At 44.2% G+C, this 22,460-nt stretch overlaps 1 protein-coding gene across 1 annotated transcript in view; it reads left to right on the forward strand.

Moving 5' to 3' along the window:
• ROR1 (receptor tyrosine kinase like orphan receptor 1) overlaps nt 1-22,460 on the forward strand; it is a 153,068-nt gene that overhangs the window by 114,649 nt on the left and 15,959 nt on the right. The window contains exons 3-4 of the mRNA XM_054285725.1: nt 2,770-3,057; nt 4,487-4,517. Of these exons, the coding sequence (XP_054141700.1) occupies nt 2,770-3,057; nt 4,487-4,517 (319 nt within the window). The remainder of the gene's footprint in view (nt 1-2,769; nt 3,058-4,486; nt 4,518-22,460) is intronic.

Consider the following 22,460-nt stretch of genomic DNA (forward strand, 5'->3'; position numbering starts at 1 on the left):
CACTTTTTCACTGATTATAATTTCTGTTGGTACCTCAAAATCCTTTTCCAGCCTTTGGAAACGTGCCCTACATCCTCACTCCTTTATTTGCCTCTCCTGTGTTCCTCAGGAGCTTTAACCCATCCTGTTCACTGTGCTGCTTGTCAGGCAGCCCATCCAGGGCTGCTTCCCTCCCTGTTGGGCTGGAGATGGCTGAAGGAGCATTATCAGGAATTAAATAAATGGCTGTGGTTCAGAAACACCACATTGGGTAATTAACTGTGGTTCTCTGGTCCCAGGCCATTAGTGGGGCTTTATTAAACCCAGATTGTGCAGAGAGCCCAGGGATCCATGGGCTGGCTGGAGCCCTGCTTCCCAGAGAGGGTGTCAGGATGGCAGGGCAGAAATGTGCCTTGGATGGAGCTTGGAGAAATGGTCCTGGGGAGATGAGGAGCCAAGGGACACCCCTGAGAGAGACTTGGACCCTGCAGGGCTGGGATCTCTGCCCTTTTAACCCATCCACAGGTTTCCTAAATAACTGGATCTATGAGAGTGCCAGAACAGCTGTATTTTCATAGAATCATAGAATGTTCAAATTGGAAAAAGCCTTTAAGATCACCAAGTCCAACCAGCACCATGTTCACCACTAAACCATGTCCCCAAGTGCCACTCCACATGTTTTTTTTTAACATTTCCAGGGATGGTGACTCCACCACTGCTTTGGGCACCTTGCTTAAACACTTTACAGCTCTTCCCAGCACATTTTTTTCCCTGATTCCCAATCTAAAACTCCCCTGGCACAACTTGAGGCCATTCCCTCTCATCCTGTCCCTTGCTCCTGAGAGAAGCACATTTTCACACCTGCACATTAGAACTTAATTTAAAAAATACACGTGGAAAAAAAATTATCTGTGGGCAGGGCCTGGGTGCCAAATGTTTGTCCCAAATGGCTCCTGGGACCAGGTGAGGACAGGGAGGCTTTGTTCAAAGTGCTGTGCAAACACAGGGTAAGCTGTGTGCTAAACAGATTAAAAACAAAGGCAGGAGATACTGCTCTCCACAAACCATAATGAAGGGAGGAGCTGGGCAGGCCAAGATTACAGGAATAATTAGGGAAGTGGCTTACTTAGGCAGGCTGGGTGGCTGAGCTGGTTTGGAACTGCTGGAGGGGTTTTTCACACTTTCAGGAAGGTTTCTTGCTGCAGGTGGACTTGAGAGTGATGGAGCACAAGCAGCACAGCACCAATTTGGGGATGGAAGTGTCCAAGGCCAGGTTGGACAGGGTTTGGAGCAGCCTGGGATAGTAGAAGTTGTCCCTGCCATGGCAGGGGGTGGAAATGGGTTAACTCCAAGGTCCCTTCCAACCCAAATAATTCTGTGATTCCAAGTTCACTGCCTGATTCTGGCTTTTCTTGACCTCCTGGTCTGGCTCTGAGAGTTCAGGAGCCAGATGCAGTTGGGATTTCTCATTCCTTGGCCACCCTGCTGATGGGACAGCCAGCAGCTGATGGTGGCCACCATTAGTTTTGAACCTCTGACATGGAGATGAGAGCCCGAGGATTCCATTCCCCATCCCAACCCATCTTTAAAGGATGTAATGAAGTGGTGAATTCAGGGAATGAGGAATGGCCTCTTCCTGAGGGATGCCCAGTGAAATAGCCCTGGACAGAAGGCAGTGCTCAGGAATGGGTTAGGAGAGATTCATCTTCGTAATTTTAATTTCATTTGATTTTTCAACCATGAACCCTATTTCAGAGTGGAGGTAATCTTCAGTACTCTTAGCCATGGAAACACTGAGTGAGAATAAAGTCTCCTTTCCCAGATATGATCCTTATTCCCCATCTCTGCAGCTGGTGCTTACAAAATCATGGATTACACACTATCTGCTCAGCCTGTGAGTAACTCAGAATGGCTTGGAGACAGGATCACAGAATCCTGGAATGGTTTGGGTTGGAAGAGACCTTAAATCTCATCCCGTGCCACCCCTGCCATGGCAGGGACACCTTCCACTGTCCCAGGCTGCTCCAAACCCTGTCCAGCCCAGCCTTGGACACTGCCAGGACAGCCACAGCTGCTCTGGGTCACAGGATTTACACTTCTGAATGATTCCTTTCAGATGTTCCTACATTTGGTGGGCTCTGGAATGAGCAGAGGCAGGTCGGCATCAAAATGAACAACTGGAGTGCTGAGATGTTTTTCCTGTGTTTTGGTTAGGAAAAAGAAAAGAAAAAACAGCAGCAGTGTTTTTTTCTGTGCTAAATGAAGGCAAATAGGAGATGTTGAAACAGCAGAGGGAACCCTGCTATCCGCTGTGACCGTGTTCACAGGGTCTGAGGATGAGGGAAGAGATGAGGATCTGACTCCATGTTTCAGAAGGCTGATTTATTATTTTATGATATATATTACACTAAAACTATACTAAAAGAAGAAAGGATTTCATCAGAAGACTCGCTAAGAATAGAAAAAGAAGGAATGATAACAAAAGCTTGTGTCTTGGAAAGAGTCTGAGCCAGCTGACTGTGATTGACCATTAATTAGAAACAACCCCATGAGACCAATCCCAGATGCACCTGTTGCATTCCACAGCAGCAGATAACCATTGTTTGCATTTTGTTCCTGAGGCCTCCCAGCTTCTCAGGAGGAAAAGTCCTAAGGAAAGGATTTTCCATAAAAGATGTCTGTGACAATCCACCTCCTCTGTGTCATTTCCAAAGACCAGCAGGAGCTTTCTCCACCGTGCCATCCCTGCTCTGCAGCCCTTCATCCCCCTTCTTTTCTCCCCAACCCCAGATTACTTCCTGACGCTGGACGAGCCCATGAACAACATCACCACCACGCTGGGGCAGACGGCAGAGCTGCACTGCAAGGTGTCGGGGAACCCCCCTCCCACGGTGCGGTGGCTGAAGAACGACGCGCCCGTGGTGCAGGAGCCGCGCAGGATCTCCTTCCGAGCCACGCCGTACGGCTCCCGCCTGCGCATCCGCAACCTGGACACCACCGACACCGGCTACTTCCAGTGCGTGGCCACCAACGGCAGGAGGACCGTGTCCACCACCGGCGTGCTCTTCGTCAAGTTCGGTGAGTCTGCTCCTCGTAAATTCACCCAGCTCCTGCTTAGGAGAAGGGGCTTGGCATGGGGAGGGCAGCGCGCTGGTGTGGCGGCGGCGTGGAGTTGTTGAGGTTGGAAAAACCAAGTTTGTTAAACTTATTGAGCTTGGGTTATGCAGAGAGCCCAGGAATCCATGAGCTGACTCAAAATGGGCTTCCCAGAGAAGGTGTTAGGATGGCAGGGCAGAAACATGCCATGGATGGAGCTTGGATGGAGCTCCTGGAGAGATGAGGAGCCATGGGACACCCCTGAGAAGAGATACTTGGACCCTGCTGTCTGTCCTGCAGGGCTGGGATCTCTGCCCTTTTAACCCATCCACAGTTTCCTAAATAATTGGCCCCATGGGCATGTAGGAACAGCTGTATTTTCATAGAATCATGGAATGTTCAGGTTGGAAAAGGCCTTTAAGATCACCAAGTCCAACCAACACACAGCACTGCCACCATGTTCACCACTAAACCATGTCCCAGGTGCCACATCCAGTTTTTTGAACAGTTGTAGGGATGGTGATTGCCTTGAGTAGACTATTCCAACACTTTTGGAGGAGAAATTTTTCCCAATATCCAATCCAAACCTCCTCCCTTGGAACAGCTTGAAGCTGTTTCCTCTCCTCCTGTCCCTGTTCCCTGGAGCACAGCCCGACCCTCCCTGTCTGTCCCCTCCTGGCAGGATTTGTGTAGAGCCCCCCTGAGCCTCCTTCGCTCCAGGCTGAGCCCCCATTAATGGGGTACCTGGGCAGATTCAGACCAGAGGGGATAAACTCCTTTATTCTGAGCGACCTCTGTGTCTGGTGAGTGAGAAACCTCAGCTGGCACTGCAGGCTGAGGGCCTGAGATGAGCCCCATATATACCTGTCAGGGAAAATAAGCACTCATTCTCCCAAGTTTATATTGAGATAACTGCCTTCAAAGCTGGTCTCACCACTCAGAAGATTCCAAACAAGAAACAGGTTTTGTGTGTCTTCTCCCCCTCCTGCTCCATGGTCAGGGGGAAATAATTCACTGAGATGAAGATATTTGCACACAGTCCTGGTTAATCCTCTTTGGAACTGGACAAATAACACACAAGGAATGATGGATGTGATGAGTTTCATCTTCTTTTTTTTCATAAATCTCCCGTGTTTTCTGATTTCTGATAAGAAATTAATCATTAGGTGTTCTCCTAAGGCAGTTTCAAGGGGAGGGTGAGCTGCTCACCTGTTTATTGTCCTGTGTCATGTTCTGCAGCCAATACAGCCTTGTCTTTGGTGCTGAGGGGCTGCCACTCCTCTGTTCAACTCCATAAACCACAGGCAGCACCACAGACTGGTGCTTTTATCTTTTAAAAGGTTTTCAAAAGCTTCCTGCTTGCTGCCTCGCCGTAACTCATCCTGCTGTTTTTCTTCTGTCACTTTTCCAGGTCCCCCGCCAACAGCGAGCCCAGGATCCTCGTAAGTCCTTTCATGTCTCTTCTGTGCCTTCATTAATCTTGCATTTCAGCAGGCAGAAGTTCATTTGTCATGTGGTGTGACAGGAGCACTTTTCCATTCTGCTTTTTAAGTCAGATAGGATGGTAATTTATTGTGACTGAGTTATCTGTCTCGCAGTGATGTTTTCATGTCATCGTGTCAACTCCTGTTTCTTAGCCCAGACTTCTTAATTTGCAATATTATTACCTCTGGATCCTCTGGTGCCTTCAGTCTGTGCAGTGATTTCAGGGCACCTACAGGTACTTCATCCATGTCACAGCCCAGTCAGGGAAATATTTATCACTACAAGCAGATTTTACTGCCCTGGGGCTTCTTGCTGATTTTCAGGGTCGTAAACTGCGTGTGTCTCTCTGTACCTGTATTAATAAACTGCCTGAAAAGATTTTTAAAATATTTTTTTAAAGATGGAGTAGGTGGGTGGGAGCAGTGACTGTTTGCACCATGTCTTCCTGTGTCCTGGAGCTCAGGTTTGGCTCCTGCTGCAGGCTCTGAGCACTCCCCACATTGTATTTTAGCAGTAGAGCTTCTGTCTTGGGCAGTTTTTGAGAATATCCACTTCTATCTCTAATTTCAAAATACCTGATCAAACCTGCTCACCTTTTCAGTGCCTTGCTGTTCTCAAGTGTGATGTGTGGCTGTCCTGAGGTTTGGAATCAGTTTTGTGTTGTGCTTATTCACATCTCACATTGTGGAAAAACATTGAAAATCCACCTCTCCTGGTGAGGGGAGGGAAACAGACACCGAACTGAACCAGAAAATTCATCTATTAATGCAATCAATGCAATTACAAGGGATGAAAACCCTGGGAGTGTGAATGTTCCTGGCTCTTATGGAAAACCTTCCGTGAATTATTGCAGAGGATATGAATGAGGAGAAGCCTCTGACCACAAAAGGATGTTGTAGGATGCCCTCTAATGGAACAGCCTAAAATGTGGTTTTATCTCCCCTTGTGAAGGTGCTGCTGTGGAGTCCTGGAGTTTGCTTTGGAAGGGCAGCTCTGTGCTGGGGTTCCAGGGGGTTTCAGCGCTGTTGGGTGATTCTGAGGGGCTCTGGGGAGGAAAGTTTCCTGCTGCTCTGGGATTTGGGGGCTGTTGGGCTCTCCAGCAGTTTGGAGAATTAATGAACGAGGTGAGAAAATGGGGATTTTGTGCTGCTCCCACCTAGTTTGGGGTTTCTGAAATTTGTGGGGTTAAACAACACCTCCTTGGTGGTCAGAGCCCACAGAGAGCAGAGCTGGGCTGGAGTTTCACTGTCTGGGCCACTCAGGATTGCCTCACTTTTTAAAACAAAATACATTTGGGAATCTTTTTCCTCATATTTTCTTTCTGGCAAGGAGTTCGGTGGTTTTCTTGCTCCCCTTCCAAAAAAAACCCCACAACTTAACCAGCTGAAATACACACAAAGGATGTGAAAAGGTGAAAAGAAAGGGAGATGTTCTCGTTAATAGTTGATTTTGTAGTTGTAATAATTATGATTTTGTAACCAAAAAAGACATTTAATCACACTTCAGTTGCATGTTGTGAAATGCAGGAGGGAAATTACCTCAAATTCTGTTCTTTGTGTTTGCTGCTCCTTGCATGCAGGGAATGTCCTGGGGACTGGATTGTGTGACTCTCGTGTCGCCTTCTCCCTGTACAAGCTGAAAAATGAATTTGTAGCTGTGAAATTAATTTTTCTGCTCTTTTATACCATGCAAACCAAGCCCATCTGTGGCAGTTTTAAAACTGCAGGGTGGGATGAAGTACCTGGCTGTCCTCCCTCATCATCCTCCCTCTGGAGAAACACTTCCCTTGGGAACAATCTGGAAGCTGGGCCATAAAATCAGGAAAAACCTGATGGCAAATTCCTGGGCCTGCTGTTGCCATGTCTTTATCAGCCACCCCATGAGTGCAAGGTGCTCTTCATTTACAGATTTCATTTGAGGATCCTGTTTTTACAAATATCCACACACTCAGCCCTTTTCCCTCCATAATTTATAGAAAAACAGATGGGCCAAGTGTGAATGGGAATGCCAGATGATGATTTCTGTGAAAGGGATAGATAACACAATAATTCTTGTGTGTTCTTTTTGCTGCTTTCCCTAAGAGAAATAGGCAAAAGTCTGATTTGGAAATCAGTCTGAAGCAAAGTGCTGCTGGGTGGGCAGCACTGCCTGCCCTGAGCATCCTTCATTTAACTCTGCCCTGCTGGACAGGATGTAAAACCCTGGGATCACATTCCATGGTCCTGCTCTGCTGCTCTCACTTAGCTGGGAAAAGCTGCTTTTGTTAAAAAAAAACCAAAACAACAAGCCCTACTTGTGCTTTAGAAAGAAATAATTATTTATGTTATATGAGAATGAAAATATGATATAAATATATAAAATATTGAGAATGAAATATAATACAAAATGTAAATATTATTAAAATAATAGAAAAATAATGGAGAATAATTAATATAAAATATAATAAAAATTAAAAATTATAAAATAATATAAAATATAGTAAATATTTTATAAATACATACTAGTATATTATATTTCTATATTACAGAAATAATATATAATATAGAAATATAGAAATATAATATAGACATATATAGTTTCTATTATATTAATATATATTGTATATATAATATAGAAATATTATATATACACACATAATTTTTAATATAAAATTGAAAATAATATTTTTAAATATAATAGAAATATATAATATATAATACATAATAATATAGTATAGTATAGTATTATATAATATATATTGTATTTTATTATATATATTTGAAATAATAATAATTATAATATAAAATATTATATCTCTGGGTGCTGCAGCTGCAGGGCCAGCTTCAGGCAGGTGACAGGAGGCTGTGGATGCCCATGTCCCACAGCTGGATGTGTCCCCAGGAGGCAGCTCCAGGCTCTCCAGCTGCTGGAATCCTTTCCCCAATGTGGATGGAGTCAAGAGCAGCCTGGGAGGGGCAGAGAGGTCAGGGAGCTGTGGCTGGAAAAGCTGGATGCATCACCCTCAGCTGATGTATTTCCTTCTTTTCTCCATGAACGTCTGAATTCAAACACAAATTGGGTTGATTTAATACTTTTAGTTTATTTTTAGGGAGATCAAAGGCAGCATTTTGGTGGTTCACTGGTGTATTTGTGCATTGCTCTGTGTCTGTGCATTGTGCACACAAATTTATCCCACAATCCCAGGAGGGTTTGGGTGTGAAGGGACCCCAGAGATCCCCTAACTCCAACCCCCTGCCATGGACACCTTCCTCTAAACCAGGAATTTGCACTGTAGCCATTACTTCTCAAAATTTCCCCCAAACCCCAGATTTTTAACGTTATTTTTGAAGTTCCTGTGCTGCACATCTCTTTGGAAGTCACTTTTATCCATCATGCATGGCAAGGCTGGTCCCTGCAGGACACAGAAATGTGTTTTCACCTCAGGGATCAGAACCAGAGATCAGAACCAGAACAGAATGGGGTCAGGGCACAGCAGAGTCCTGGGATGAGAGGGTTTAATGTCACCACAGAGATCCTTGGCCTGGGAATGTTCTGTGCCCAGTCTTTGTGTTCTTCTTGTCTCTTTCCCCATTGTTCCCCTTCCCCTGAGCCTTGGCTTGTGCTTTTCTCAAACTTTGACACTGCAGGAGAAATCCTGGGCACAAATCACTGAAATCTGGGGCAAGAACTTCCACAAGAGCTGCAGTGAGGGAGAAAAGGAAAATGCCAGTTTGCGTGGGCTAATGTAAAAATGAGCTGGAAAAACCCTGCTGGAGTGGAATCCAGTGGGAAGAGTGCAGGACAATGCTCTGTATTTATCATTTGTCATTTATCATTTATCATTTATCATTTATTATTTATTGTGTTGTGAGCATGTTCTGAAGAGGTTTAACCTGGATGTGTAAGGCAGGGATATATTCCCAAGTGGAATATGTGCATGCTGGTGCCAATATTCCTCTGGAACAGTCCTTTTGTTCTTCATGGAGCCTCTTCTATATATAAATACCCTAAATATGGCATTGTTTTGTTCTTTATTTAACCACTGGGAACGAGGAGAGGGGAAAAGAGGAGACAAGAGGGCTGTAACTTTAAGGAGCATCTGATTCATGAAGTGAAATGAGGTTTGTGATTCCCAGAAATAAATAGCTTGCAAGGCTTGAGAAACCACAACCCCCCCTGGATTTTCCCATCTTTTTCAGTCATTGAGATTTATTTTTTTTATGATTTTTCTTTTTTTAACTTTCAGCTAAACACATCTGGGTTTTTTAGTAAAACAGATCTTTTTGTACAGTGGCTCTGTGTGCCAGCAACAAGAAAATGTGTAAGCACTGGCCAGCATCCAGGTGAGGCTTGGCCAACTGTGTGTGTGATTGTGGATTTCAAAGAGGAGCACAGACACTTTCCTCTTTTGGCCACAGAAGGTAAAATTTGGAGAAGAAAAAAATGCCAATTTTTTTGGCCAGAACAGATTCACTGCTCAGCAGCATCCTGGGAGTGATGTCCCTGCACGCTGGTGCCAGGTTTGGCTCAAGGAATCCTGGAATTCCAGCCTGTCCCACATTTTGTGGCTGGCACAGAAACTCCCTCCTGCTGTTCAGTGATGGAAATTTTGAGTGAGGGCTGGACACAATTCCCAGGTGTTTTTCTGTGGGATCTTTTACAGTCCCCCTGTGTGCTGGGGCAGCAGCTCGTTCCTAGAGCCCTGTGGGATGTGAGACACAGCCCTGAGGTGGGATATTCCATGCACAGGCCAACATAAATACATTTTGGGGGGAAAAAAGCCCCACGTGGAGCGAGGCTGCAGCCTGAGTGGCTGATGCTGACACAAACCATGTTCATCCTGCTGCATGACTTCATCCCAGGGCAAATAATCCCCCCTCAGTTTGCCAGGGGCTCAGGCAGGTTATGTGCCAGGGCTGCAGGGGAATGTTCCCAGGGAGAGCTGCCTTGTCCCCTCATGGGCTCTTTGATCTGCTGCACACTTATCTCTCTCGTGCCACTGATGCCTCAGGTTTGGCTTTTCTATTTTCACACTCTGTGCTGCTTTAGTGTGCAATTCTGAGCTTGACATCAGGGGATGCTGAGCTCTGTGCACAGAGCAGGGAGACAAAACAATTCCTGCTCCAGCTGGGCACCAAGGACAAATGATCCCAATCTCAGCCCAGGAGCACAAACGCCGTGGGCTGGAGAGAGAAAAACAAGCAGGGTGGGACTGCAGGGGCTAAAGCTGGAATGGGACAATGAACTGCAAGGTGCAAATGGAGCAGAACTGATCCCAGGGACAGAGCCCGTGCCCCTCGTGCATTTTGGGGCCATTTTGGTTCATCTTGGGTGCAGCCCTGGCTGGGCTCTTGCAGGGGGATAGAATATAAGTAAATAAAGGTAGTATAGAAAGTAATCTTACCCCTAAGGAGTTGCAGCTGAGCCAATTATTAGAGATTAGGAACAGGCCTGACTTTACCAGGCCACAGCTGTAGCCAGTGAGAGGAGTGTTATAAAATAGTGAATTACCTGGTTGAGAGGGGAACTTTAGTCAATTGGCTGCTGGGAGAAGAAAGAAGAATCAGTGCTCTGAGGAGCTGCCTACAAGAAACATCAAGCAGGTATGAAATTCTTGCAATAAGGAGACAACAATGTATGATATTTGCAATATAACGGCAACAGGTTCTTGTGCTGCCCAAGGTGGATCCATGGAGGAGATCCTTTGATTAAATCCCTGCTTCATTCTGGAACTCTGCCCAGCCTCTGCTCCAGGGCAGCCTGCACAAGGCACCACCACTGTGTTTCCCTGGAATTTGGGAATCCACAGTCAGGTCTTGTATGAAGTGAATTGGCTGCAGAGCCTATTCCAGGGTGTTTTATCACCTCAGGGTACTTAGGTAGCTAAATATACACCTTATCTGGGAATCCCAGGCTCCTTTGCCTCTCCACCTCCCCTTATCTTGCAGACATGTGGGGAGCTGAGCCAAAGCCAGGTTTAAGGTGTGTTAGAGGGGCCTGTGTGAGGGATCAGCTTAAACTATTGCAGGAGTGGCCTGGGACAGGAAAAGGGAATGGGATCACAGGGACACAAAAGGGAGTGGAATCACAGGGTGGGCTGGGCTGGGAGGGACCTTAAATCCCGCCCAGTGCCCCCCTGCCATGGCAGGGACACCTCCCACCGTCCCAGGGTGTCCAGCCTGGCCTTGGGCACTGCAGGGATCCAGGGGCAGCCACAGCAAATCTGGGAATTCCATCCCAGCCCCTCCCCACCCTCCCAGGGAACAATTCCTTCCCAAAATCCAGCTGCTCCTCCCTGCTGTGCATCACCCACTGATGTTCATGTCAGCAGTGCTGCAAACACCCAAGTTCTTTCCATGCAAGGCCTTAAATTATGTTTTGTTACGCCGTGGCAAGCCTACAGAAAAGAAATTGGCCTGGAGTTTGGTGAAAGACTGACCTTAGAAAGTGCTTTTGGCTTTGGAAAGGGTGTCAGATAAGCATTCCTGCAGATGCCAGCTGGAGTGCTCCCTTATCTCTGGGCAGCACAAACAAAATCCCCTCCTGCCCACACGTGGCACAGGGAGACAGAGCTGCATTATCTGAAAACAAATTAATTGCAGAGGTGTCAATATTTTTTTAGGCAGGGAGTGAGGTGCATTAGGATTGGGCATGGGGAGCACAAAGGGCAGACAATGTGCCATTAATGTTTGGTTTTCCTGCAGTGCAGGGTCCCCAGAGCAGCTGCAGATGGGAATAAATGGGAATAAAGGGGTGGAGGTGGCCCCTGTGGGATGCTCCAGTCAGCTTTGAGGGTTTGGGGTTTCCATTTCCATCAGGAAAGGATTCCCTGGCCTGGCATGTGGGATTTGTGGCCACATCCTGGGGACTGGGGGAGCTGAGAGTGAGGATAACACTGAAAGAGGCATTTGTGCTGTCATTCTATTTTTATTGCCTTTATATATATTCATATTTATATATATATATCAAGACCTTATTGCATTTTTTAACCCTGGATCCAGGAAATTCTCAAATCCCTCCCAGGGTCCTGGTTATTTATTGGACTCAATTATTTTTCCCAACCTTTATAAATCTCTGATTCCAAGGGGACTGATAAGTAAAGTACAGATATAGGATAAACTTCCCTCTCTCTAATTGGATATCTCAGTTATCAGTCTATCCTCAACATTAAAGAAATCCTGTGATGACATAATTTAACCCTGAGTTACAGACTCTCTGCCTGTTTCCCTGATTTATTTAAAAAGGAGAAAAGTGAGGATCATTTTGAAGTTTTGACAACAGAAAGGCAAAAAAGTAAATCAGGAAAGGCTGGAAAGGTGCATTATTTCTGCTGATCATTTCCTGCAGGCTGTTGTGTTCATGGAGATATTCTTCAACTGTTGTAAAAAATATTAAATATCATTAAACCCAGTTGGCACTCTGGGACTGACCAATTATAAACCCAAACCAAACAGCCCAATCTACAAATATTGTTCCTATTTGTTGGAACCCTGGTTACTGAGAATTTTAGACTTTCTATACTGACAAATATTAACGCTACATTTAACCTAAAACTCTAAAGAAAGCTTCCAAAATTAAATAATAAAACTAAAATTAAAAGTGTGTTGTTTAACTAGAAGTATATAATATCACATAGTAGAAAATGTAAAGTTTTAAAATATAATAATGTATATAAAACAAAATGAAAACTTTATAACAGAAGCTAATCCTTCTTCATAAGTTTAAGTAATATTGTGTATTTAAATTAAAAAGTCCACATTACAAACCACAAGTAATTAGTTATTAAGTTAAAAATAAAATTCAAGTATAATTTTTAATTAAGATGTTTATTATTAAAAAGCCTTATTAAAAAGTAAATACAGCTTATTTTTTTAGCTTATGAATGTAAAATACTATGAAACTCACAGTTTATAAAACTGTAATATAAATAAAACCTAATAAACATCTAAGTCCAAACAAAAAATACTATCTCACACATTTAATCATAACAAAAAAAGGTTCAAGCACAGCAACCTTCACCCTTTTTGTCTGGGTTGGAATTCATCCCCCAGGACATGGGATGTGTTCCTAAACTCCACATTAAGGCTGATCCTAAAAGCCTGCTTGGAAGCAAAACTATTGGATTTGATTAAACATTCTGAGCTTCCAAACTTTGCTTTTGTTATTAATTAATAATATTTTATTATTTTATTTATCAAATATTTTATTTATTAATAAATATTTTTTAATTTTTTAACTTTAAGAAATATTTTGTTATTTATTAATAAAAGCAGATTTTGATTTTATTTTTGCTGAGGCCATCAAGCATTTGTGTCAGAAAATGAAAACTGCAGAGCCCCTGAGCCAGCAGAGAGCAGGGAGATGCTGGCAGTGCTTCAGAGCAGTCTGAAATCTGCTTTTCCCATATTTCATGTGGTCATTCCAGGTAACAGCCCTTTTGAAGCCAGCCCCAAAATCCCTGGTGGAGCTGCTAAAAGCTTGAAGCAGCGCTTGGGGCCAAACCACTGGGTTTTGGTGAAGCGTTCCAGTGCTCAGGAGCTGGGCTTTGCTCTTTGGGACGGGTTTAATCAAAAAATTCCCATTTAGCTCTAATCAGAAGGACATTTTAAGTGGCTTAGAGGGATTTCTTTGAGCCTGAGGGCTGTGAGGAAGGAGCTGGCAGTGTTGCGGTGACAGTGGATTTGTGCCATGCTGGCCTGGCTTTGGAAAGACTTGGCCTGAATGTGTGCTCAAAGAGGACAGATAAAAAATGATGTTTTAGAGAGTCTCTAATTCATGTGAGATTAAACCTGATCTTGGGGCAGCACAGGAGAATCCCTGATCTGTTGTTTGATTTGTGAACCCAACCCAGTTCCTCCTTCAGTGTCCTGTCACTGCAGAGCTGCTGAAACAGAGGTGGGAAGTGTTGTTTTGGGGACAAAGGTTGTATTTTACCTCAGTCCCTGGCTTTGGGAGCTTTCTCTTCTGTTTTGGGGGTTTCCTGGTATACCTTATGCAGTTAAAAATAAAATAAACAAAAAGTTAAATTATTTGAAATCAAGGTCCTTGATTTCCCTCCCCACCAGCCTGTGGTGGGTTCAGAGCCATTCCAAGGATTCAGTGCTGCAGGAGAACAGATAATTTTTCTGATCCCCAGTGCCTCTATTGCCCAATGTTTTACTCCTGGGGAAGAGTGGGAAGGGCTGTAGGTGGAGGAGGGAAGAAGGGAAATAATTCTGTAACCTGGGTGTAAAATGGTGTCATGGGTTCAGTGTAACTGAGTCAGGAAACTGACCAATGAAATTGTGATTTAATTAGGATTTTCTGCAAGAGAAAATGGAACATCTCTCAGGTGGAACAAGTGGCTTTCCAAGTCCTTGTTTTGCTTCAATCCCTGCAGTGTTTGGTGGCCAAATGCTGCTCTAGAACTTCCCTGGGAGTGGCTGGGTGGAATAAAGAACTTCTCACACATTTCAGAGCTCACTTTTAATATCTGAGGTCATCCCTGAGGTTCCCCTGGGCCATAAGGCCTTTAATTAGGAGGGAAATCCTATTTAAAGGCCTATAATGTTTCTGTGGTCGCAGTAAAACCTCTCACACAAGCCAGCAGTCAAACCTCAGTGGGCAAATCTCAATCTCTGTCTCATTTTGTGCTTTTAGCTCAGTGCCCAGCTGTTGCTGATATTCCTTAGCAAATCCTCTCCTGCTCTTTTGTTTTTGTGCTGATTTGAGCCAGGGAAAGGAGGAACACTGAGGGATGTGCTGTACTCAGCCTAGTAAAAACATTAAAGTGGGAGTAACTCTGTAGTGACCCAAGGGGCTTTCATGACTTCAGTAGGGTGTAAAAACTTGGGAATGAGTTTTCCTACAAGGATAACATCACTGCTCAGCCGGCCTGTGTGTAGTTACTGCTCACCCCCAGTGTGTGCAGCTCCATCACAAGGTCCTGCAGTGCAAGGGAGAAGATTATAAGGTGTTACATTATTTATCCTGATAATTAAAACCACTCCTGACGTTCCAGCTCTGGCTGTTCAAAGCAATAACCCCGGGCCACCTCAAATACTGTAAAAGGAGTTAATCATCCATTTCTGAGTGTGTCAAGTTTATTGATCTTGTTAACAGGAAAACATGTGTGGTTACCTGGGTGAGGAAGGAAAGCACTTATCAGCTGAGCTGGTGTTTGGATGCTGTTGTTGGTGCCTGAGCCTGCCAAGATCGGTGCTCAGCAAAAATGAATCACAAATGTTACCCTGCTGTGGTTCCCCAGCCAGATTTCTTGTGTGGGTGAATTTACTTTAAACAGATAAATTTTCTCTCCCTCCTGATTTTGCTCCAGATGAATGGACACATTATTTTGCCCAGCAATTAGCACCAAGAGCACTTTGCAAGGCAGTCCCATTTCAAGGGTCACAGCTGGTTTAGAGCTTGGGGGGACTTAAATGAGAAGGGACTGATGCCTTGTGCAGGCTGGGCAGAGTCACAGAATCCCAGTATTAAAGCAGGGGTTGATTCCGAGGATCTCCTCCATGGATCCACCTTGGGCAGCACCAGAGCCCAGCCAGGGCTGCACCCAAGATGAACCAAAATGGCCCCAAAATGCACGAGGGGCACGGGCTCTGTCCCTGGGATCAGTTCTGCTCCATTTGCACCTTGCAGTTCATTGTCCCATTGCAGCTTTAGCCCCTGCAGTCCCACCCTGCTTGTTTTTCTCTCTCCAGCCCACGGGGTTTGTGCTCCTGGGCTGAGATTGGGATCATTTGTCCTTGGTGCCCAGCTGGAGCAGGAATTGTTTTGTGTCCCTGCTCTGTGCACAGAGCTCAGCATCCCTGATGTGAGCCCAGCCCCACACACTAAAGCAGCACAGAGTGTGAAAATAGAAAAGCCAAACCCTGTGGCACCAGGACCATTGCAGTCTCCACTGCTGTAGAACTTCTCTCTTTGGGTGTTGCTGAGTTCTGGGGATTTTCAATCAACTGGGGCACATCTTTGGGCGAAAAAAGGTGTCATGGTAATTTGATCTGTCTTTAACTTCTGAATGTGCTCATGCACGGGGTCAGATGCCCCTTTAGGATCCTAAATGTGCAACCACTCCTCCCTTTACAGCCCAGCTCCTGACTCTGCCAAGGTGGCCCCGAGAGGTCACTTTTCCACAAGCTCCTAGGGATTGCCCCCAGCTCCAATCCTGAGTTGTTTGGGCTTCATTCCAGCCGTTCCCTGGTTTGCCTTGGGTGCTGTAAGGCCAGCAGATGTGGAGTGATTTGGGTTTTCCATGGACAGCCCAGGATCTCCTGCAGAGATCATGGACAGGTTTCTTCTGCAGCTCTGGGATGGAAATTGCCTCAACCTGCCTGTGTTTAAATTCCTTTAGCAATTCCCATGTCATGTCTTCTTAACTACCTTTGGAACAGAAATTATTTTATTGCATTTCAATGATAAATTTAACTCTTTTAACACCTTTAACTCTGGTGGCAGTTCCACCATTTCCATCTTGTGAGAAATAAATATGAATTACAACAGAAACTCTTCATCTTGGACTTGAAAGCATCTCAAAGCCTCTTTTGCACTGCTGGCAGCTTTGACAGCTTTGGAAATCTCCTTGTCTGGCTTTTGCTCCTCATGGCAATTTTTCAGCATTTATTTTAAATTTAGTGGTGTCAGTTTTTCCTCCCCAACAGGTACCAATTAGCCCAGGAGCATCAGATGAGGATTTGCCCTTCCAGGAGTGTTCCCATCTTTTGGGGACTGGGAAGGAGTAAAAGATAATGAGAGAAAATATCATTCCAGCAATGATAAAAATGAGGGAATGCTCTGGGGAGTGCTTTGGGGTCCAGTCTCAGCTCTGTGGGGATAAACCTGAGGAACTCTGGGCTCCAACTCTGTATTTTCCATGAATAACGTGGATTGTTGCTCCATCCTTGGCACTGCAGACAAAACAGGCAATCGTGGTCCTGCCAAAGCAAAGTTCCTGGGCTGGATCAAAGGAGCAGCAGGGGAGGAATATCAGGGTTTCCTTTGATTTCCAGCTCTAAATGCATGCATGAGGGGTGCTTGCCTTTTCAGTGATGTTTGGCTTAATCCTCCAGGTTTTTATGCAGTTGCAAAATCCATGTTTTATGTTACAAGAGCACCATAAGAGTGAGCATTGATCTGAGCATTTCACCCACTCCCAGATAAAACCCAGCTTTAAAATGTGATCCAGTGCTAAGTGTGCCAGAACAGATGTTACTCAAACAAGGTTCTAGAAACAAGCCTGGGGTCTTAAATAATATTTTTCCACGGGGAGAATGCATTAATATCAGCCATATCATGCATTTGAGCTTATCAATACCAATTAATTCCAGATCTGCAGCTGAAATGTTGGTGGCACAGGTAGGAAGTCTGGCAGATATGCTTTAATTTGCATCAAAACACCCCAATAATCAGGTGTAAAATGCCTTTAAAAAGTGTGATCCATTCCCAGTGGCACATTAACATGATTCCTCCTAATGCAAACCTCCAGGGGATTCCCATTCTGAATTGCTGGCACACTGGAATAATAAAATAAAACTAAATAAAGCAATTCGTATAGTTACATGTGTTGGGAAATATTAATAAATTCCATATCTTAAAATTTAGGTCCAGGAAAATTTGTGGATTTTTCAGTACATGAATTTTAAAATGTGCTTGTTGTGGGGGATGAAAAGTGGCTTTTTTCACCTTGAAAACCAATTATTGGCTGTAAAAAGGCTGTGAAGGGACAGCATTTTAGATGTTTTCTATAGACTCAGACAAATAATTTAAACTTGTAGAGTTTCAAGCTTGCTGGCCTTGAAAAATTACGTTTTTCCAACCAAAAAGAGAGGGTTTAGAATGTACTTAATTCTTTTAATGCTGCTGCCAGAAAGCAGGCAGGAAGGTGTGTTGGAACATATTCACTTTTTTGGTCTAACATGAGGAAGAGGCAGTGACTGGCTGGGTTTTTTTCCTAGAAACTGAAGTTTTGAGAGGGATTTGTCCCATTTCGGAGTAGAAAAATGCCATTTTTAAACAATTCTCTCCTCAAAGCAGGATTTTCAGAATTTAGGGCTGGGAATCCTTCTCAAGGATAACAAAAATGTGAATAACTGGGCCCTAAATTCTGAATATTCAATATTCTGAATATGAAATGTGAGAGGTTTGGTCCCAGGGTGGTTCCTGGAGTGTGGGTGCTTCACTCAGGTCTGAGCAGCCCCTGGCGAGAGGGAAAATGCTTTTAAGGAAAACAAACGGGATTTTTCTCCATGCTTATCCCATTTCCATGGAGGCACGGAGGGACAGCTCCTCATTCCCACTGGAGCCAATTTCCCCATGTGTTTGTGGTTTTAACAAGGAGTGTCTTATCTCCAAAGGGATCTTTGCAGAGTTTCCTAGTTTGGGACCATCTGTGGGATCCCCGTAGAGCTCTGGCCATTCCCAGATGAGGAATTTGTGAGGTACCATGGGGTTTGTGGGATTTTTGGGGCAGATTTATGATGGAGCTGCAGCTTTTGTGAGCCTCCAACGTTTTCACAGTTGTGGGCCTCGACCAAATCATTCAGCGAGCCCAGCTGCTTAAAATGGGTTTGGATTTAGCCCCAGCTCGAGTCTGTGATGCTCCTAAACCCAACAATCCCCACTGCTGAGGAAAGCTCTCAGGTGTAGCTCCCAGCAAGGTTCTTGAGGAAAATCCGTTTTCTTAAAGCAGTCTGAATTCCACAGAGCCATGGGATTGTTCAGCTTGGAAAAGCCCTCTGAGATGGATACAGCCACCCCCAAGTGCCACATCCATGAGGATTTTGAATCCCTGCAGGGATGGGGACTCCATCATCCCCTGTCCCCACCCCTGATCACCTTTTCCATGAAAGAAATCCCAGTATCCATCCTAAACCTCTCCTGACATAACCTGAAGCTGTTTCCTCTCATCCTGTTCTCTGGGAGCAGAGCCTGACCCTCTCTGGCTGCCCTCTCCTATCAGGGAGATCTTTTTATCTGTGAAATAAAAAGAGAATTAAACCAGCTAATTTTGGAGCTTGCTGTTATTTTTGCAGCAGTCGTGGGCTCCATTTATTGATGGGTGCAAATTTCTGGTCAAATGATGGCTTAAACAAGCTAACATTACAGGTATTATTTTTAATTAACTTGTGCTGAGGCATGTGTTTCACTTTTAATTCAAGTGTCAGCTTTGTGAAGTCTGTTTCTCATCATGCTTAAGGTTAAAATATTAGGTCACCAGAAGAAAAAACTGTTTGAGGTGCAGAAGACAAATTAAATGTTAGGAGGAAGGAGAAGGGAGGGAGGAGCAGAAATAGAGCTGTGACTCCAGAAAATAAGGGAAAGCAGGAAAGAGTTAGGGAAGAGATAAAATGGGCCAGAACTCATTTTGTGGGGTTCAATATTGCAGGTTTTCTATCATTTTGAAGAGTTCAAAGCTGCATTTGCAGTGTCCTGATAGCCAGGAAGGGTTGGGATGTTGCTTTCTAGAACATCAGAATGTGGATTTTCAGAATTTAGGGCTGGGCAAGCTTCTCAAGTCTAATCAAAATGTGTGTAATTGGGCCTTAAATTCTGAATATTTAGCTAGGAGGGATTTGGACAAAAAAAACCCCTGAAGGATGTGGCCCAGCCTTAAAGGAATTCTCTTCCCTTGGCCTTGGTGTCCAGTTCCCAGCAGCTGTAGGACGTGGATGAGGATGGGATGGGCTTCAGCTCCATCCATCCCCTCCAAGGCCCCTCAGATCCCGAGGCTGATTTATTGATTTTTGGTCAATATTTAGCTCTAATTTGTGGCCTTAATATGGCCTCAGTGCTGGCCTGGGCTCCCTGCTGCCATCCCACTGCAAATCCATTCAGCCAGCATCCCAAACCCACAGGAATTCTGGATTATTTATCCATACCTGGATTGGAGGCATCATTCAAAGCAACCATCCGTCTGAACAGTGAGGTAACAACTAAGTAAAGCCGTTCCTTAGTTAGATTTTATTTAATTATTGGTATTTTTTTAATTACAGAGTCCTAGAATGGTTTGGGTTGAGGAGGACATTAAAGATCATCTTACTCTAACCCCTGCCAGAAGCAGGGACACCTTCCACTATCCCAGGCTATTTTTATTTTATTTTATTTTATTTTATTTTATTTTATTTTATTTTATTTTATTTTATTTTATTATTATTACTATTCAGAGGTGCTATGGGACTCTATAATGATGCCAAAGCACAGCATAATGAATTCTTTACTCTCTGCCTCTGCTTTCCCAGTGACCCATTTCAGTCCTGGCTGCCCTGTGCCTTTCAAGGGGTGTCAAACAGCAACAGCTTTTATTCCCCAGAATTTTCCCCTAAATTACACAATGACGTGGAGGTCTGGGCAGTTCTGTTCTCTTTGCAAAGTGAAACGCAGAAATGTGCTGAAATATTATCATGAAACAGAGCCAAGGTGTTCCCATTTTCCAAGTGAGGCACAGGGAACTGGGTTTTGCTCTTTGGAAAGTATGAGGGAATTTTATTCATCTGTTTGCTTTAAGGGAGATCTGCCAAGTGAAAACCCTTTCATTTCATCCTGTGTGAAGCTGGAACACAAGGAGGGAACAAAATATAAATTATTTAACAATGTACAAATAATTTATACAGAGAGGGGGCACTGGGTGTACGTAACCATAAAAATAATTTATTGCTACACCTTGTAATTAATGGCAAGGCAAAATGTCTTTCACTTTGTCAGTGAAAAAAATGTCTGCAGCCTTCACCCAGAGCCAAAACTTTTCCATCTCCACTTGGTAGATCTGGGAGATAATTCAACATTGATTTGCTTTTGCTCTTCAGATTGGTTAATTCTCATAAATCAACTTTCTCTGCTTTTACACCTCAATTCATGCTGGCTTTGGGGACACTCAGAGCATTTGGGACTTTGTCTTGCCTCGTTCTGTTCTCTCCTTTGGCCACTTTTGCCCAAGATACCCAAATTAGTTTGGTATTTATGATTTTTTTCTTGCAGGATACTGGAAAGGAAAGGAAAGGAAAGGAAATCCATGGGGTGTGGTAGGAATGACCACACAATTACAGCATCTCTGGAATATGCTTTTTTATTATACTGGATTGTAAAATTAAATACAAATGATCTCACAGGTTCAGTTTTTCTATCAATATATGAAATTCTTCTCAATGAACTCACATTAAAGCCTGGCTACAAAGCTTTTGCTAAACTGAGTTCCTGGACTTGTTGTTGGCATTTGCTGGAAATGTTGGTTAAATCTGGGCAATTTCTGGTAATTTAGAAAAAGGCTGGCAAAGGAAATTCAGGATGTTGGGAAGTGGAGTTTGCCAGAGAACTTTGGTTTGTGTTCACAACCAGTTGCAGAGGAGGTGGTGCCACGAACCAAGAAAATCAATATTGCAATCTGATTGTTGGTGTTTCTCTGCATGGGGATGCCCAAAGAGCTGCAGAAATTCTGCCCAGTTTCAGAAAGGAGCTGCTTGGGACAGGGAGCAGCCTCTGGGTTCACTGGAGCCCCACAGCAGGAGCAGCTGAGATGGAATCAGAGGATGGGCTGGGCTGGAGGGGATCCTAAAGAGGTTTTGGCTGTGGGTGCCCTTCAAAGCTCCTCCTTGGCTTTCTGTGAGCTGGAGCAATCAGACACACGGTGTGAATTCACCCTTGGTGCTGTTATCACACCGAGCCAGAGGTGCTGCCACGGGGGGAGTGCAGCAGGACCCAAAAGCAATGGGCAGCTCCAAAATAAACACCCAGGCTGGGAATACTGACAGAGCGAAACAGAAAACAGAGTGGGAACCAAATCTGAAAGGAAATAATCTTAACAGTGCTGTGTCATCTGTGGGTCATTAAAATCCAGCTCTTTGTCCTTCACCCAGTGCTCAGAGGGGCTCAGGGGTGCAGGCAGGGCAAGGAGCAACCCTGGATGCTGAGAATTTCAGATTTCTGTGCTGCCAGAACACTGCATTCACCTATGGCTGTGGAGAAAATTTCCAAAATTAAATGACAGAACTGGGATTGTGGGTGTGCAGTTTGAATAGAAGTGTGTGATATCACATGGTGGGAAACTTAGAGTTTAATGTTTATATATTTATTAAATTAATTTTATTTAAATTTTAAATTAAATTTTAAATTTATTTATTTAAGCTTAGAGTTTTAAGTTTTATATATTAATAGAATAATAGAGTTTAAAGCTTTATATATTACTAGAATACTAGGCATATAAAGTAATCTATATCTATTATATATATTATATAATATATATATCTATTATATATCTATTAATATATAAGATGGAGGTTTTGGGGCAGAGGCTGGTCTTTCTTCACCTTCATCTTCTCTTTCTTCTTCACCTTCTTTTTCACCTTCTCCATGGGTTTGGGTGGTTTTGTGTAATTGGATAAAAAGTCCCCATTGGGGGCACGGGTGGTTGGTTATTGGGTTAAAAGTAAAAATAATTGAGGTGTCATTTCTTAATTGGACAGTTTATCCTTGAAAGGCCTTGCAGAGAGAGATGGGGCTCCATTTTCAGTTTGTCAGAGTGAAGTGCTGCAGAACTCAGGGTTTGTGAGACTGTGACAGAGATAAGAACTAACAAACATCTGAGTCCCAGCGAGAAATTCCTTCTTGTGCATTTAATCCCCACCTTGGCAAAAAAGAAGCAGAGACTCCACAGGAGTCAGGTGTGGGGCAGCTCCCAGATCCCAAATCCCGGCTGTGCCGGGGCTGGGATTGTTCCTGCCCTCCCCAGTCTGCACAAGGATTCGAGCCCATCCTCAGCCAGGAACGCCTCCAGGCTTGCCCTGACTTCCAGGAGGATTTAAACTGGGCTGTAAGTGTTAACACGGTAATTGCTGGGTCGGGCCTAATCTCCATCCTGCTGGAGCCAAAGGGAGCTTTCCTTGTGCGGGATCAGGATGGAGAAGCAGGAACGCATTGGAGCGGGGATGCGGTGACTC

This window comes from Melozone crissalis, unplaced genomic scaffold, assembly GCF_028551555.1.
Source record: "Melozone crissalis strain CALT ecotype California unplaced genomic scaffold, PUWL_Pcris_2 ptg000045l_1, whole genome shotgun sequence".
In the NCBI taxonomy this organism is placed as follows: Eukaryota; Metazoa; Chordata; class Aves; order Passeriformes; family Passerellidae; genus Melozone; species Melozone crissalis.